Here is an 18,837-nt window from a genome sequence, read left to right as displayed (position 1 = left end):
GTGCAATTCTTAGGGAGGTTGGTGAATATATTTTTAAAAACCTATTTTTTATACCATTCAAAAGACCAATTAAGAAATGCTGAAAAAATCAGAAATACAAAAATTAAAAGAAATTATCACATTACTTATATTAGATATCAACTTCATCAATAAGGGAATACTTTTCAGATACAAAATGATCTCTAAAACTTTCCTATTTTGGGTAAAATACTAGCCTAGGAATATACACCATGAATAAACACCATGATTCAGAAGGGGAATCTGCTATGAAATAAAAACAATGAAATACTAGAATATAGTGGCATATTTGAAGGAATTGAAAATCATCAAAAACACAATTACTCCTAAAGCATATAATCTAACAATGTCTTCAGGGAGTCCTGGTTAACCTAGTATCACTTGCTCGTCCCTTAGCCCTGTGATACTGTATGCAAACTGTTTACAGTTATGTTTAATTATATCCTCAGGATTCAAAGTTTTTACATGGTCTCGGAAACCCAAGATCTACTTGAGAAATGCATTGATTTTAGTCCCAGCGCTGTCTCTAACTCACAAAAAGTAATATTTTCTGCTCAAGGCTACTTCACAGGATATAATCAAGCAATCTTCTTTTTGGTAGGCTTTGGGATAACAGTCAAAGCAAATTTAGTGAATACGAAAATTAGTTGCATGAGTATGTCAAAATTTTGGAAGCACAAGTAGGTAAACCAAGGTGCCATGGACAATGGGTGAAAACTATTATAAATATGGAAATTTTAACCCAGAAATCATAACATTGTTTCTGTGGATTTCTGAAGACCCTACAATAATTTTCAGAGATGATATATCCTACACAATAAAGCCTGTGCTTTCAACAAACCCAAAAAAGTTCAAGAACTCCTACTGTACCCTGATTTTTCATAACAGTTACCTAATTAAAGTGGGAGAAAGGGAAAACACGAATACTTAAAGATAACTTAATCAAATTTAACCAGACAGGGAAGTATTTACTACATTAGATACCATTTAATTTTATAACAAAATAAGTTTTATTTATCTTTTAAAACACATTCATTTTTATCACAAAAACAATTATGTAGATGAACAAAAAAGTGTCACTACCCACTGGTATAAAAGAGCAAAGAGAGGCGGAGCTTTAAGTGATTTTAAGGACATAATTCATTAGAGCCAGGAAAAACAGTTTAAATCCAGACGTCATACCATAACTGCCTTATCAGGTAGTAACAACCTAACACCCTTTAAAAAAACCTATAACCAACATAAATTTACTTACCAACTCAGAAGCTAATGTTTAAAATGTTGGAAAAAAAACATTATTACAAACTATGTTTTAAGAAACACACAGGTGGCCAGGCGCAGTGGCTCACGCCTGTAATCCCAGCACTTTGGGAGGCCGAGGTGGGCGGATCACGAGGTCAGGAGATCAAAACCACCCTGGCTAACAGGGTTGAAACCCCACCTCTACTAAAAAAAAAAAATACTAAAAATTAGCCAGGCCTGGTGGTGGGCGCCTGTAGTCCCAGCTGCTCGGCAGGCTAAGGCAGGAGAACGGCGTGAACCTAGGAGGCGGAGCTTGCAGGGAGCCGAGACTGTGCCATTGCATTCCAGCCTGGGCTACATCTCAAAAAAAAAAAAAAAAAAAAAAAAGAAACACACAGGTAAAGATTTGGAAGTATATACTAAAATGTTAATAGTAGTTACCTCTGTAACGTCTGAATTATGAGTGATCATTTTCCTACCTGATTTTCTGGATTTTCCATACTTTCTACCACGAGTTTTTTAATAACTAGAAAATGTTAAAATCAAATAAAATGCTTTATGTTCATTATTAAATTATAAAATTATTAATATTAAGTATTATTATTTAACATTTACTTAAGACAGTCATTTTTTTTTTTTGAGACGGAGTCTTGCTCTGTCCCCCAGGCTGGAGTGCAGTGGCACGATCTCGGCTCACTGCAAGCTCCGCCTCCCGGGATCATGCCATTCTCCTGACTCAGCCTCCTGAGTAGCTGGGACTACAGACGCCCGCCACCGCGCCCGGCTAATTTTTTTTGTATTTTTAGTAGAGACGAGGTTTCACCATGGTCTCGATCTCCTGACCTTGTGATCCGCCCGCCTCGGCCTCCCAAAGTGCTGGGATTACAGGCGTGAGCCACCGCGCCCGGCCAAGACAGTCAATTTTAAGATTTCTTGCTGACACTTTTAAGAAACAATTAACTCAGGCCCTAAAGAAAATTAAATCGATCCTTTATTTATTTATTTATTTATTTATTGAGACAGTCTCGCTCTCCAAGACAGTCTTGCTCCAGCTGGAGAGCAATGGCGCAACTGCGGCTCACTGCAACCTCCGCCTCCCAGTTCAAATGATTCTCAAGTCTCAGCCTCCGGAGTAGCTGGGTTTACAGGCATGCGCCACCACACCCAGCTAAATTTTTTTTATTTTAGTAGAGATGGGGTTTCACTATGTTGGCCACATTGGTCTCAAACTCCCAGCCTCAAGTGATCCGACTGCCTCGGCCTCCCAAAGTGTTAGGATGACAGGTCTGAGCCACCATGCCCGGCCTCATTCTACATTTAAAACAAATCACCATTCATTCTTCAAGGCCAGGCCAGCACAGTGGCTCACGTTTGTCATCCCAGCACTTTGGGAGGCTGAGACAGGTGGATCACTGAAGGTCGGGAGTTCGAGACCAGCCTGGCCAACATGTGAAACCCCGTCTCTACTAAAAAGACAAAAATGAGTCAGGTGTGGTGGCAGGCACCTGTAATCTCAGCTATTCGGGAGGCTGAGGAAGAAGAATCACTTGAACCTGGGAGGCAGATGCTGCAGTGAGCCGAGATCATGCCACTGCACTCCAGCCTCGGCGACAGAGCAAGACTCCACCTCTGGGAAAAAAAAAATTCTTCAAGGCCTAGATTATCTGCTCTCCAAGTATCTTATAAAATTGATGATGCAATGTGATGAATTGATCAGAGAAATTTAATTACATATACTTCACTGGCTTTTGTCTGTTACGTTTCTATTACAAGTGATTTTTAAAACCATAATGTGATTATGGCCTATTATTTCAAATAAAAAATTGCTGGGCACACTGGCTCACGGCTATAATTCCAGCTACTTGGAAAGGTAACATGAGAGGATCCCTTGGGCCCACCCATGAGTTCCAGAACAGCCTATGCAACATAACAAGACACCATCTCTAAAATTAAAATTTAGGATTCTTCCCACTTCATTCTACAAAGCCAGCATTATTCTAATATATAATGACATTATGAGAAAATAAAACTACCGTCTGGACATGGTGGCTCATCCTTGTAATCCCAACACTTTGGGAGGCTGAGATGAGAGGACTGCTTGCGGCCAGGAGTTTAAGACGAGCCTGGGCAACATAGCAAAACCACATCTCTACAGACAATATCCCTCATGAGCACAAATGCAAACAATTCTTTTTTTTTTTTTTTTTTTTTTTTTTTGAGATAGGGTCTTGTTCTATCAACCAGGCTGGAGTTCAGTGGTGCAGTCTTGGCTCACTGCAACCTCCAACTCCTGAAGTCAAGTGATCCTCCCACCTCAGCCTCCCAAGCCTCCCAAGTAGCTGGGACCTACAGGTGCAGACCACCAAACCCAGCTGATTTTTTAAAATTTTATTTTCTGTAGAGACAGGGTTTTGTCATGTTGCCCAGGCTAGTCTTAGACTCCTGGACTTAAGCCAACCCAAAGTGCTGGGATTAGAGGTGTGAGCCACCATGCCCAGCCCAAAAATTCTAAATAAAATTCTAGCACACAGAATCCAACAATATGTTCTAAAAGGTAATATATCATGACCAAGTACAGTTTATTGTAGAAATGGAGGATTGTTCTAAAATTCAGAAGTCAATCAATGTAATTAACCTATCAACAAACTTAAAAAAAGATCACCTCAATATACACAGAAAATACATTTTATTAATACAAAATCCATAATCCACTCCTGATGTAACCTCTCAGCAAACTAGGAACAGAATGAAACTTCCTCAATCGGACAAAAGGCATCCATGAAAAATCTGCAACTAACATTATACTTAATGGTGAAAGACTGAATGCTTTTCCCTACAATTAAGAACAAGACAGGGATATCCACCTCACCACTTCTATTCTGCATTGTTTTGGAGACCGTAGCCAATGTAATCAAGAAAGAAAAGATATCTGAATTGGACATGAAGAATAATAGCTGCCTTTACTGACAACATGATCCGCTACCAAGGAAATCCAGAGGAATCTACAAAAATGCTACTGTAACCAATAGGTGGTTTTAGCAAGATCACAGGATACACAATATAGAGAAGTCAATAGGATTCCTATACATTAGCAACAATCAGAAATTGAATTTTTAAAACAATACCATTAACAACAATAAAAAATTACTAAATATTTACAGATCAATCTTGCAGAGAGTTCTCATTCTGAGAGTTCTAACTAGTAAATCAGGATTCCTTATACAAGCGTTTTTCAAACTGAGTCACAACCTATTAATTACTAGGTAGGGAAAGAACAAGAGAAAAAAATGATATGAGAGAAAAAATGACTGAGTTAACCACTCATTCACATATTGTTTCTGGCTTCTGGGGTTTTTTTTTTTTTTTTTTTTTTGAGATAGGGTCTCCCTCTGTTATTCAAGCTGAGCTCTGTGGCTCACTGCAGCCTTGACTTCCTGGGCTCAAGCAATTAGCCTGTTTCAGCCTCCCAAGTAGCTGGAACTACAGGCATGTACCACAATGCCCAGCTAATTTTTGAAAATTTTTAAAGACAGGATCTCACTATGTTACCCAGACTGGTCTCAAACTCCTGGACTCAAGTGATCCTCCCACCTTGGCCTTCCAAAGTGCTGGGATTACAGGCATGAGCCATCGCACCCAGCCTCATTCATACATTTAAACTAAAGCCTACAATGTATCAGGTGCTGGTTAAGAAATAGAGACTTGATTTAAGACTCTGTTTTTGTTTTCATGGAGTATAGTGGAGGAATCAGTTAAACAGTTAAGTTACTATATGAAGATAACTACTATGGTCAGGTTCTGCACAAAAGGAGCACGAAGAAGGATGTAAATCTATCTTAGGATCTCAGAGAAGGATACCTGAAGGATGACTCATAGTCTAGGAAAAGAATTCCAACTGGCTGAAATGAGAAACAATATAGATTCTGGAAAACAGCTATAGTGCATGAGGAAAGTTGACAATATGGAAAGCCACAATTATTAATGACCATAGCCAGAGGAAAAGCATGGCCTGATAGCAACAGAAGAACCACTACAAAGTTTTATGAGCAACAGCTACATTATCTGACGTCTTAGATCACTGTGGCTACAATGTAAAAAACAGATTCCAATACACAAATACAAGACTGAATCAGACAGATCAGTTAGGAATCTGGTACCTTTTAATCTAGAACGAGATACCATGGCTTGCACTAATGCTGGGATGGAGACAGAAGAACTGGGTAAAGACATTCTCACATTCGGTGACTAACTGAATAAAAGGATTAAAAATTTTACCTTTTGGCCAGGCACTGTGGCTCACACCTGTAATCCCAGCACTTTGGGAGGCTGAGATGGGTGAATCATTTGAGGTCAGGAGTTAGAGATCAGCCTGGCAATACGGTGAAACCTTGTCTCTACTAAAAATACAAAATTAGCCTGGCGTGGTGGCAGGTGCCTGTAGTCCCAGCTACTCGGGAGGCTGAGGCAGAAGAATTGCTTAAACCCAAGAGGTGGAGGCTGCAGAGAGCCGAGATTGTGCCACTGCACTCCAGCCTGGACGACAGAGTGAGACTCCGTTTCAGAAAAAACAATTTTTTTTTTCTCCTCACTGCTGACTTCTATTTCATAAGAGCAGATCTGATCCCGGACTAGCAAACAAAGAAAAGAGAACTAGAGAGACACCCAAACTGCAGGGGAGGTTGTAGTAACAAAGAAGAAGACAAAAGGAAATTTCAGGCGAGGCTACAGGGCAAGAACAGTCTCACTGTGTGTACCGTCTGAATGTATCAGAAACTACTAGTGTTCATGATGGTATATGAGAAGAATCTACTTATTTTTATTTTTCTACTTGCCTTGAAGTAATAAACATGCATCACATCAAGCAAATTAATGCCTAATTATCAGCAAACTAGTAAACTATTTCTGTTGACACCTTTATTCTCTACCCAATAATTCAACTGGCAGCTACTATTTTCACTAAGTACTGTTAAAAGAACTTGACAAAATGAGATACTCTTACTTGAATTCCTGGTCCTAAAGAATTGAGTCCTTTCTTCAGGATACAAATTAATACATGAATTCATTTGCTTTATAAAACTATAAAAATACAGAAGTATACAAAAAGCAAATGTCTCCTTTTATCTTCTCTGTTCCCACATCCCTCGTGGACATAACTACTGTCTCCTTACTTAGGGTATTCTTCCAGTCTTACCCTGCATTTACAGGGACCTACGTACAAAACAATGTATTTTTTCCAAATAAATTTTAAATTGGCTTTTAGTTGTACAGTCTATGAGCATATTGTCCTTGTAAAACTAATAAAACATTAATGTTGCCAGGCACAGTGGCACATGCCTGCAATCCCAGCACTATGGGAGGCCAAGGCGGGTGGATCACTTGAGGTCAGGAAATCAAGACCAGCCTGGCCAACATGGCTAAACCCCTTCTCTACTAAAGAAATACAAAAATTAGCCAGGCATGGTGGTGGGCACCTGTAGTACCAGCTACTCAGGAAGCTGAGGCAGGAGAATTGCTTGAACTCAGGAGACGGAGATTGCAGTAAGCTAAGACTGCACTCCAGCCTGAAAAACAGAGTGAGACTCTATCTCAAAAAAAAAAAAAAAAGTAAGTCCTAAATTACTACACCCAATCCCAAACCCTTCCCATTAATAATCACTATTCTCATTTTGGCATATGTTCTTCCATGTTTTTTCCAGACCTTCACTTACATACATGTACATGTATCCATATTTAATAACATTTCTGTGAATCTATTTTTACATAATTGGTACTACATTTAATACACTTTCAACTTTTCTTTCATTTAAAAAATGTTTTAGAGATCTTTCTACATCAGTAAACACAAGCTGTCGAATTATTTTTGTGCTATAACCACTGTAGGAATTTACCATGGTTATTTACCTTGTCCTCTATTGGTGATATTAAGTGGTTTTCTGTTTTTCACTATTAAAAAGAGGGCAACCACAAACATATTCATGCCAGCTTCCTTGTGCACCTGTACACGGGCTGCTTCTGGGTAGGTATTAAAATGGAGCACGAAGAACATGAACATTTTTTAAGACATAACCCAAATTCTCCCAATTTGGGAGAATTTCTAAAGTGTAATTTCTAAAGTGTAATTCTAGTGCCTTAAAGGCCAATACATAATGAAAAAAGAAGTTTTCAACCAAAACTTCTAATCCTAGAGGAGTTTAACAATCCAGCGTCTTAAACAGAAATTACCATTAATTTCTGCACCAGTTATTAGCAATGCAGTATCTTAACAGCCTTGAAAGATACATTTATTCAATTCGACAATAATTACCAAAATTAAAAACACACAACTTTGGCCCCAGGAATAAACCGCCAAATTCATTCAATAGATATACTTGGACATGTGTGAGATAACATATGTTCAAAGTTATTCATCACAGATGCAAGTCAGTAAGTCTGGACAAAAGTCTAGCTACATTCAAAGTGACATAATAAATTACAATCCTGGAAGGGAATTCAATGTATCACTTACTTCAAATAGTAAATTAACTCAAAGTTCGGGCGCTATAAAAGAAAATACTGATAAATTTAACATTAAAAAATTGCCCAGGCCGGGTGTGGTGGCTCAAGCCTGTAATCCCAGCACTTTGGGAGGCCAAGACGGGTGGATCACGAGGTCAGGAGATCGAGACCATCCTGGCTAACACAGTGAAACCCCATCTCTACTAAAAATTACAAAAAAAAACTAGCCAGGCGAGGTGGCGGGCGCCTGTAGTCCCAGCTACTCGGGAGACTGAGGCAGGAGAATGGCGTAAACCCAGGAGGCGGAGCTTGCAGTGAGCTGAGATCCGGCCACTGCACTCCAGCCTGGGCGACAGAGCCAGACTCCGTCTCAAAAAAATAATAATAATAAAATAAATAAATAAACAAATAAAATAAAAATGTAATTAAAAATGAATTTAAAATTCCTTGATTTTTACACTTACAATGGTTTAATTTTTTTGGTGTGCAAGTTATACCTCAATAAAAGTTGTTAATAAGAACACACAAGGCTAGGCATGGTGGCTCACACCTGTTAATTCTAGCACTTTGGGAGGCTGAGGTGGGCAGATCACTTGAGACCAGGAGTTTGAGACTAGCCTGGCCAATGTGGCGAAACCCTGTCTCTATTAAAAAATACAAAAAATACTAAAAAACAGCCTGGGTGACATAGCGAGACTGTCTCAAAAAAGCAAAAACAAACAAAAAAAACCCACAAATGAGGGGATCTCTATGTACTAGTAACACAAACATCTCCCAGATGTGTTAAGTGACAAAATGTAGAAGTGCAGAACAGTATGTATAATTTAAAAGTTGAAAGTAAAGGGTAGGGGAGATAGGGGAGTAAGACAGCAAACTTGTGTTTGCTTTTCTGTGTGTGGAAACAATACACAGAAAACAATGACTGTACAGAAAGAAGGTAAATTCAACAAATGGAGGTAAAAGGCAGGATGAAAGGGTTTTTACTATATTCTTTCATATGTATTTTTTAAAACTTTTCAGCCATATGCTTGAATATTCAAAAAATTAAACTAGAATAGATATTTGGACTTTAATAATACAAATATACCTTATAATGTAAGTTGTCTGCTTCTTCATTTTGTTACATATTTCATATAATTTTGCGATCATCCTGATTGTCCCCAAGAGTCTGCCTTTGTGAATAACTGTACCTACAGAAACTTTGCATCCTCAATATTCTGGGAACAGTTGCAGTTTTAAATATTCAATTCCAATGTTACTGATTTATAAATTAATAAAGGTTCTTAGAAATTCCAAGTTTTGAATGGGTGCAGTGGCTCACGCCTGTAATCCCAGCACTTTGGGAGGCCAAGGCAGGTGGATCATTTGAGGTCAGGCGTTCAAGACCAGCCTGACCAACATGGTGAAACCCCATCTCTACTAAAAATACAAAACAAGTAGCCAGTTGCGGTGGCTCATGCCTGTAATCCCAGCTACTTGGGAGACTGAGGCAGGAGGAATGCTTGAACCTGGGAGGAGGAGGTTGCAGTGAGTCGAGATCACGCCACTGCACTCCAGCCTGGGGGACAGGGTAAGACTGCGTCCCAAAAAAAAAAAAAAAAAAAATCCAAATTTTCCATCTACAGTGATATCTGGAAAATGTACCCCAAAAAAATCTTTTTTTTCAATCACATGACCAAATTAAAGGTTGGGTAAAGTAAAACTCATCCAAAATATGCATAAAACTTCAAATTTAACTTTTTTGATTACTAACAAGATAAAGTTATAGATCTACCTTTATGTAACAGTAACAGAATAGGAACAACATGGACCCCAAAGTCTCTGCTGAGCAGAAAACTAGGAATGACTAGAAATAATACTGACAATCCCAGCACTTTGGGAGGCCGAGACGGGCGGATCACGAGGTCAGGAGATCGAGACCATCCTGGCTAACATGGTGAAACCCCGTCTCTACTAAAAATACAAAAAAAAAACTAGCCAGGCGAGGTGGCGGGCGCCTGTAGTCCCAGCTACTCCGGAGGCTGAGACAGGAGAATGGCGTAAACCCGGGAGGCGGAGCTTGCAGTGAGCTGAGATCCGGCCACTGCACTTTAGCCCGGGCGAAAGAGCAAGACTCCGTCTCAAAAAAAAAAAAAAAAAAAAAAAAAGAAATAATACTGACACAAGAGAAAAGCTAAAGTAGAACTACATAGTCAAGAAAAAAGCTCCAAGGGAAGGTTGTGGATTCAAATGAATACACAGATAGCTCTTCTAAGACTCCACAATACATTCCTCATTCCTGTACAGCTATACTACCTACAGGGCAGCAAATCTAAGATCCACAAAAACCAGAGCTCCTGTTTTATTAACTGTTCCCCTTGTGCCAAGCATTATGCTTTAGTAATCTCATGTAATCTCAGCAACACTATGACATAGGTGTTGCTATCCTCAGTACCAAAGCACAGTAACTAAACATCAACATCACACAAACGTCAAAGTTAATGCCAAAAAAAAATGCTACGAGAGGATTTCCATTTTTCCTCTCTTATTTTTTACTATATTTTAAATACCAATCACTAACACAAACTTCTACAACTAAAAAAATTTTATATAATGAAGTAGTACACGCTCATTTTAAAAACAAAACATTGTAATTTCACAAAGTAGACTTTAAACATTTTCTATACTGTCACCCACTGGAAACGAACACTATTAACTTGTTACAGGTCTTTCCAGACCTTTTCTTAAAAGCATTAACAGCTGATGTGCCAAGTCAGTACAATTATCTACTTATACCATATATATGTAAATGTGAGGTAAAATGTCTACCTATAGATAGTATAAACTGTAAGCAAAAGCAAACCGTTGCCCAAACCTAGGTTAAGTCAAGTTTGGGTTTAACTATATAGAATATTCTAAAAAGCACAGAAACCAAAAGAAAAGAATGAAAGAGAAGGTGGAATGATGAAAGCAGGAAAGGGCCAAATACGGTCTAGCAACCCAATTCAACAGTACAGCCAGTTTGTCACTACCTACCTACTTAAGAGCTGATTCTAACATCTATTTCCATGGTAACTAGGCATTAAGCAAAAAATACATATATACCAGACTTTTAGGAAAAGATTCCTTTCTCCTTCACCAGAAAAATGCCTGGTTTGGCAAATTTGAGCAACGTAATCTGGAAGTCTGACTTTATGTCAGAAATTTCACTATATTAGCCTGTAAAACATCTTAAAATAGTTATTAACTAATCGGAGGGGTGGACTACAAGGAGTAAAACTGATCATCTGAAGACATCATAATCTTAGTTTCTAAAATTGGAGTTCCAGTTGCCTTCTAATGACATACAATATGCTCAAAACCCAGTAAAATGTTTAAAATTCTAAAATGCAATACATAAACAAGAATTACTTACTGACATCTAGTACCATCTGGCCACCTGGAAAATTTACACTGGACTTTCAAATCTGAACCTTTAAAAATTAATGTAAGCATAAATTAAATTTTAAGTAAAAACATACAGTAAAATAATACCTCTTTAGTTACTGATAGGATATGGGCAGAATAATGATATGCAAACCAATAGCATCTTTTCTTTTTCCTTTTTTTTTTTTTTTTTGAGACAGAGTCTCACTGTTGCCCAGGCTGGAGCGCAGAGGTGTGATCTCGGCTCACTGTAACCTCCACCTCCCCGGTTGAAGCCTCCTGAGTAGCTGGGATTGCCGGCGCTTGCTACCACACCCGGCTGATTTTTGTATTTTTAGTAGAGATGGGGTTTTACCATGTTGGCCAGGCTGGTCTTGAACTCCTGACCTCAAGTTATCTGCCCACCTCAGCCTCCTAAATTGCTGGGATTACAGGCGCAAGCCACCGTGCCCGGCTGTATCTTTTTAAAAATATGCTCAACATTTTGAAACCATGTAAATATTTTACATCAAAAAATTGAAAAGGAAAAAACAGCACTCCTTAGAAACGAAAACAAAACTGAAGTAAATGTTCTATTTTCAACTGCTGACATAAATACACAGAGAGAATTATTATTTCAAGTACCTTAAATATTAATATTTATTTAAAATATTATTTTTTATTAAAATTTATAAGTTTTTCATTTAAAAAGTATTCTGAGCTTACATCCCTACTGGAATACAGCCTAAGGACATAGACAGACAAAGGAGTCTCAAACTACATTATGGTATTGTTATCTCAAAGCTAATATGTATAATACAATGTTAATGTTGTTAGGAACCAACATTTTTAGCATAAGATAAAAAATGATATAGGCCGGGCATGGTGGCTCACGTCTGTAATCCCACCACTTTGGGAGGCTTGAGGCCCAGAGTTCGAAACCAGCCTGGCCAACATGGTGAAACCCAGTCTCTAACAATAATACAAAAATTAGCCAGGCATAGTGGCTCGTACCTATAATCCCAGCTACTTAGGAGGCTAAGGCGGAGAATTGCTCGAACCTGGGAGGCAGAGGTTGTAGTGAGCCGAGATCATGCCACTGCAGTCTAGCCTGGGTGACAAAGCGAGATCCCATCTCAATTAAAAAAAAAAAAAAAAAAAGGCCAGGTGCGGTGGCTCACGCCTGTAATCCCAGCACTTTGGGAGGCCAAGGCAGGCGGATCAGGAGGTCAGGAGTTCGGGACCAGCCTGGCCAACATAGTGAATCCCCAACTCTACTAAAAATACAAAAATTAGCAGGTGTGGTAGAGGGTGCCTGTAATCCCAGCTACTCGGGAGGCTGAGGCAGGGGAATCGCTTGAACCTGGGAGGCGGAGGTTATGGTGAGCCAAGATCGTGCCACTGCACTCCAGCCTGGGCAACACAGCGAGACTCCGTCTCAAAAAAAAAAAAAAAAATAGGACACAACTATAAAAGAAGTTACATGGCTGTGCTCATCAAGAAAGCATCACAGGCCAAGAAGGAAGTCCCTGTTCTCCCAACGTCCAAAGGCTCTGAACACTGAAACAGCAGTGATGAACGGTATGCGTATCCACAGCCACACAAAAAAAGAGAAGATCTTCACGTCACCCACCTAAAGACAGCCCAAGACACTGCTGCTGTTCTGGAGACAGCCCAAATATCCTTGGAAGAGTGGCCCAGTCCAGGGGAAACAAGCTTGACCACTATGCTATCAAGTTACCCCTGACCACTGAGTCAGCCATGAAAAGAACAGAGAGTCAACAACATTCTTGTGTTCACTATGGATGTCAAGGCCAACAAACACCAGATCAAACAGGCTAAGAAAAAGCTCTGTGGCACTGACATAGCCAAGATCAACACCCTGATCAGGCCTCATAGAAAGAAGATCCATGTTCTACTGGTTCCTGATTATGATGATGTTGCCAACAAAATTGGGATCATCTAAAGTGAACCCAGTTGGCTAACACTAAATAGACATATTTTTCACCAAAAAATAAGTAAATAAATCACAAAATAAACAAAACCTCTGTAATTTTTCATGAAAACTGGAAATATCAGTATGAATTGAAAATTTATTCTTCCCTTTTTTTTGAGAGGGGGTCTCACTCTATCACCCAGGCTAGGGTGCAGTGGCGCAATCTCAACTCAGATGACCTGCCCAAGTAGTTGGGACTATAGGCACACACCACCATGCCTGGCTAGCTTTTTTGAGTTTTTTGTAGAGACAGGGTTTTGCCATGTTGGCCAGGCTAGTCTTGAACTCCTGGGCTCAAGTGATCCGCCCACCTTAGCCTCCCAGAGTGCTGAGATTACAGGAGTGAGCCACCACACCCAGCCATACTGTGATCTCTAAAAACCATTTTCCACTTGAGAAAACCAGGGCTCCTTGTTCTTTTCTTTTTTTATATATATTTGATGTCATTAATGTCTCAGCAACGAGGGTTCCTTAAAGAAATAGCTGATTCCAGATGTGGAGCAGGAAATGTACAAAGTGAACCTGATACTCCTTGTGCCAGAAAGAGAGTAAGTTATTGAAAACTGATGGGACAATATTCAAAAGAATACAAAAGAACCCATCTGAAGGGGTTCCAATTGGCCAAAGATGAGACAAATGAAACATGAAAAACAGCAACTACAATGGATTGAAACACATCACATACATAAAAATCCGTAACACTAAAAATAATAAAAGAAAGAAAAAAATTTACCGGTCATTTTAGTGGGTTCCTAGGACACCAACTCATTATTATAAAAACTGGCGAAATGAGGTGGGAGAAGAATTAAATTTTTATGGCCTGTACTTCTAGATTTTAAAGACATTAAATACATGGAATAAAAGTTTTCTTTACAGAAGAATTTCAACTAATAAATGTAGGAGTGATATAATTCAAAAATCACCATTTTGCAATCCTTATGTAATGGATCTAGTCAACAATCCTCAGATGTTGCTAAAACCTTTGTGTGAAAGTTGGTAAGAACTTAATAAAGGATAGATCAAGCCAACATAATCTAAAACCACTGAGCAATCCTAGCAATACTGAAAGTGAACCAATCTCATGATGGTAAGTAAAAGAATACAGCACCTCTTACAAAGAATGCTCACCAAAAAAAATACCCTCCAGAACGAATGATCAGTTTACAGGAAATTACAGGAGTTAAACCAAACCACAAAGATGTAATCAGCCAAACAGAATGTGGGAAATTCTACAGGTTAACAGTTTCTTCATCAAATAAAGGGCATGAAAAGGGAGGAGATTTAAGAGACCATTTACAACTGTATCTTCCAACTGCAGTGTGAAGACTTTATTTGGGTCCTAATGTAAACAAACAAACTGCAAAAGACATTTTAGAGACAGGCTAAGGCCGGGCGCGGTGGCTCAAGCCTGTAATCCCAGCACTTTGGGAGGCCGAGACGGGCGGATCACGAGGTCAGGAGTTCGAGACCATCCTGGCTAACACGGTGAAACCCCGTCTCTACTAAAAAATATAAAAAAACTAGCCGGGCGAGGTGGCGGGCGCCTGTAGTCCCAGCTACTTGGGAGGCTGAGGCAGGAGAATGGCGTAAACCCGGGAGGCGGAGCTTGCAGTGAGCTGAGATCCGGTCACTGCACTCCAGTCTGGGCGACAGAGCGAGACTCCGTCTCAAAAAAAAAAAAAAAAAAAAAAAAAAAGAGAGACAGGCTAATCTGAACATGTTCTTGCTACCAAATGCCATTAAGGAATTATTGCTAATGTTATTAATTGTGACAATGGTAAGATAGTTGTACTGTGAAAGGAAAGTCCAAGTGTGTCAGAGCCACATGCTGAAATACATATGGGTGAAATGATACCTGGGATTTGCTTTAAAATGCCACATGGTGAGGGAGAAAGGAGAGAAGAGGGGCTGCAGAGTGAAACAGATAATATCAAGATGGCAAAATATTGCCAACTGGTGAGGCTAGGCCATAAATATGTAAAATATCAGTGAACTTTATTTTTGTATGTTGCAAATTTCCATAGTTTTAAAGCTGTATCACCAGCATGTTTGTTACCATGAAGTGTATTCGTCTCTAATCATTTATTTTTACTAGTCTCCATAATTAACAGCACTAAATTTCCAAAATTTAAAAAATGTCTCAACTTACATATTTAATCTAAAAATCAATTACTGTATCACATCATATCCATATATATGAAAATGACTATCTGCATTATAAAGTCACTGTGCCTATCCACAGTTAAATATTTGTTTAGCAGAACTATATTTACATAGTTACAGTGTTTCATTCTACTTCAATTTTATTTGAGATCTTCATTTTACTTAATTAGACCCCGTATCTCTTTCATCAACACCTAATCACAGTTAATACTACAATCAGAACAATTTAAGTTATAACTCAAGGGGCACAGAGATGGGGAACCAAACCATACTGTTAATGTTTGCCATAAAGGCTGGCTTCAATCCATGCACAGAGGCATTTCATTCATTAAAAACTGCAGTCTCAGCCCAGCACAGTGGCATACATCCGTAATCCTCCTGTAAAGCTATTTGGGAGGCAGAGGCAAGAGGATGGCTTGAACCCAGGAATTCCAAGCCAGCCTAGACAACAAAGACGTGACGTCAAAAAAAAAAAGCAGTCTTATTCTAAGTCTCTCATTGTACTTTCTAGAGCCACCTTAAAGCGTGACCCTAACACAAGTTCATGTATATAAGAAGCTTTTTGGTGTTTTCCTAAGGGATAAACTGTGGTTCGGTTTGGTTTTTTATTGAGACACAGTCTTGCCCTGTCACCCAGGCTGGAGTGCAATGGCACGATCTTGGCTCACTGCAACCTCTGCCTCCCGGGTTCAAATGGTTCTCCTACTTCAGCTGCCCGAGTAGCTGGGATTACCACCACGCCCAGCTATTTTTTGTAATTTTAGTAGAGAAAGGGTTTCAGCATGTTGGCCAGGCTGGTCTCAAACTCCTGACCTCGTGATCCGCCCGCCTCAGCCTCCCTAAGTGCTCAGATTAAAGGCGTGAGCCACTGTGCCCGGCCTAAACTGTGTTTTTTAATTATCTGAAGGTTTAATACCTGAAGAAATAACAAATGCTAAGAGTTCAGCCTAATCAAAAATTAACACCACCAGCCTCTAATGTATCAGAGAGTTATTTACTCATAGAACTAAATGCTTCTTGCCTATCAGTGTTTAATGGTATCATTTGAGATCTGAATCCTGGCACTGGTTTTTAAAAGTGGAGCAGTTCTCTGGAAAAGAACTCTGGATTATGAGTTAGGAGATCCAAGTGAGGGAGTTGGTCTGTGCCAGAGTCTGAATTCATAATTCTTATTCATTGGTGGTTAGCTGCTTGAAGCAGTAGTACTATCTTGCAAAGGATTCTAAAGCTTCATTGAGGAGCAACCAGTGTTTAAATGTATGATACAAAAAATATAGAACTAAAAAAGAGTGTAGCTTCCTGGATATCTTTTCATTGTCACAGAAGTAATTTAAGTATTTAGTACTGTTCTTAAATATTCAAATGGGTTCCTGAAACACTGTCCCTCTCCCCGCATGTTACTCTACCCTAGATCCCCCATAAAAGAAACCCAGAAAAACTACTGGTGGGAGAGGTACTTTTCATTTGCTTTTTCATTGGTTATTTCACAATCAATAAGTGGTGTGACTGTTAGAGAAACAAGCTCTGGGCCAGGCACAGTGGCTCATACCTGTAATTCCAGCACTTTGGGAGGCGGAGGTGGGCAAACCACTTGAGGTCAGGAGTTCGAGACCACCCTGGTCAATATGGCAAAATCCCGTCTCTATCATGGTGGGTGCCTGTAATCCCAACTACTCGGGAGGCTGAGGCACAAGAACCGCTTGAACCCGGGAGGTGGGGGTTGCAGTGAGCCGAGATCATGCCACTGCACTCCAGCCTGGGCGACAGAATGAGACTGTCTTAAAAAAAAAAAAAGAAAAGAAAAACAGACTCAAGAGGTCAGAACTGAGTTCAACTCTATGCTCTGTAACTTTCTCTGGTCCTCATTTTCCCTATCTGTAAACAGGGAAAAGAAAAGTATTCTCATAGTGCTATCGCGAAGATTAAATGAGATACCTGTGATTAGAAGACAACATAACACAAAGCAGTACTCAATAAACTTCATCATTTTTAATTATTACTATTATTACTATATTTAGCTTATTCTACATTAAAGATGCCTTGCAAGGAGAAAAAAGGAACTACAAGAATACTTTTGTGTGTGTGTGTGTGAGACAGAGTCTCACTCTGTCACCAGGCTGGAGTACAGTGGCATGATCTCAGCTCACTGCAACCTCCGCCTTTCGGGTTCAAGTGATTCTCCTGCCCCAGCCTCTAGAGTAGCTAGGACTGACTACAGGTGCACACCACCACGCCCAACTAATTTTTTTGGTGTGTATTTTTAGTAGATTCGGGGTTTCACTATATTGGCCAGGATGGTCTCGATCTCTTGGACCTCGTGATCCACCTGCCTCCGCCTCCCAAAGTGCTGGGATTTAGGCATGGGCCACCGCGCCCGGCCAACAACACTTTTTTTAAGTATTCTTTTTTTTTTTTTTTTTTTTTTTAATATACAGACAGGGTCTCACTGTTTCCAGGCTGGTCTTGAATTCCTGGGCTCAAACAATCTTCTTGCCTCAGCCTCCCAAAGTGCTGGGATTATAGGCGTGAGCCACCACACCCAGCCGAATCTACTTTTTCTACTGTAAATTTTATGAAATCTAAATACAGAACAAGTATCTCTGCTAAAAATTTAGTGACCAGTATGGTGGTTCATGCCTGTTATCTGAGCACTTTTGGAGGCCAAGGCAGGAGAACTGCTTGAGCCCAGGAGTTTGAGACCAGCCTGGACAACACAGTGAAACCCTGTCTTTACAAAAAAAATACAAAAAATTAGCCAAGCGTGCTGGCACACACTTATAGTCCTAATTACTTGGGACACTGAGACGGGAGCATCGTTACAGCCTAGAAAGTCAAGGCTGCAGTGAGCCGTGATCACACCACTGTACTCCAGATGGCAAGAGTGAGATCCTCTTTTTTTTCTTTTTTTGAGGCAGGGTGGCCTTGCTCTGGTCCAGGCTAGGGTGCAATGGTGCAATGGTGCAATCTTAGGTCACTGCAACTTCCCTCCACCTCCCAGGCTCAAGCAATCCTCTCAACTCAGCTCCTCGAGTAGCTGGGACCACAGGTGCCCAACACCATGCCTAGCTAATTCTTTTTTTTTTTTTGAGACAGAGTCTTGCTCTTATCACCCAGGCTGGAGTGCAGTGGCCTGATCTCAGCTCACTGCAACGTCTGCCTCCCAAGTTCAAGTGATTAACCTGCCTCAGCCTCCCAAGTAACTGGGATTACAGGTGCCTGCTACCACACTCAGCTAATTTTTGTATTTTTAGTAGACAGGGGGTTCCACCATGTTGGTTAGGTTGGTCTCGAACTCCTGACCTCATGTGATCCATCCACCTCAGCCTCCCAAAGTGCTAAGAGTACAGGTGTGGGCCACCACACCTGGCCAACTAACTCTTTTATATTTTTAATAGAAACAGAGTTTTGCCATGTTGCCCAAGCTGGTCTCAAACTCCTGAGCTCAAGTGATCCACCCACCTCGGCGTTCCCAAAGTGCTGGTATTACAAGCATAAGCCACCGTGCCTGGCTGACTCTGTCTCAAAATATGCAAAAAAAA

General features: G+C 40.0%; 1 protein-coding gene across 5 annotated transcripts in view; it reads right to left on the bottom strand.

Annotated features, from left to right (window-relative positions):
* The window catches only part of ARID4B (AT-rich interaction domain 4B), a 163,739-nt gene that overhangs the window by 118,902 nt on the left and 26,000 nt on the right, over window positions 1–18,837 (bottom strand). Inside the window, exon 1 of one of the 5 annotated variants that reach the window (XM_033200312.1) lies at window positions 11,150–11,173. The exons of the other annotated variants lie outside the window; for them this stretch is intronic. Coding sequence (XP_033056203.1) covers window positions 11,150–11,155 — 6 coding nt within the window. The 5' untranslated portion in view covers window positions 11,156–11,173. Of the gene's footprint in view, window positions 1–11,149; window positions 11,174–18,837 lie in introns of those variants that run through there. 5 annotated transcript variants of the gene reach the window in all.

This window comes from Trachypithecus francoisi, unplaced genomic scaffold (genome assembly GCF_009764315.1).
Source record: "Trachypithecus francoisi isolate TF-2019V2 unplaced genomic scaffold, Tfra_2.0 Lachesis_group5, whole genome shotgun sequence".
Taxonomy (NCBI): Eukaryota; Metazoa; Chordata; class Mammalia; order Primates; family Cercopithecidae; genus Trachypithecus; species Trachypithecus francoisi.
This window is presented reverse-complemented; position numbering and strand designations above follow the sequence as displayed.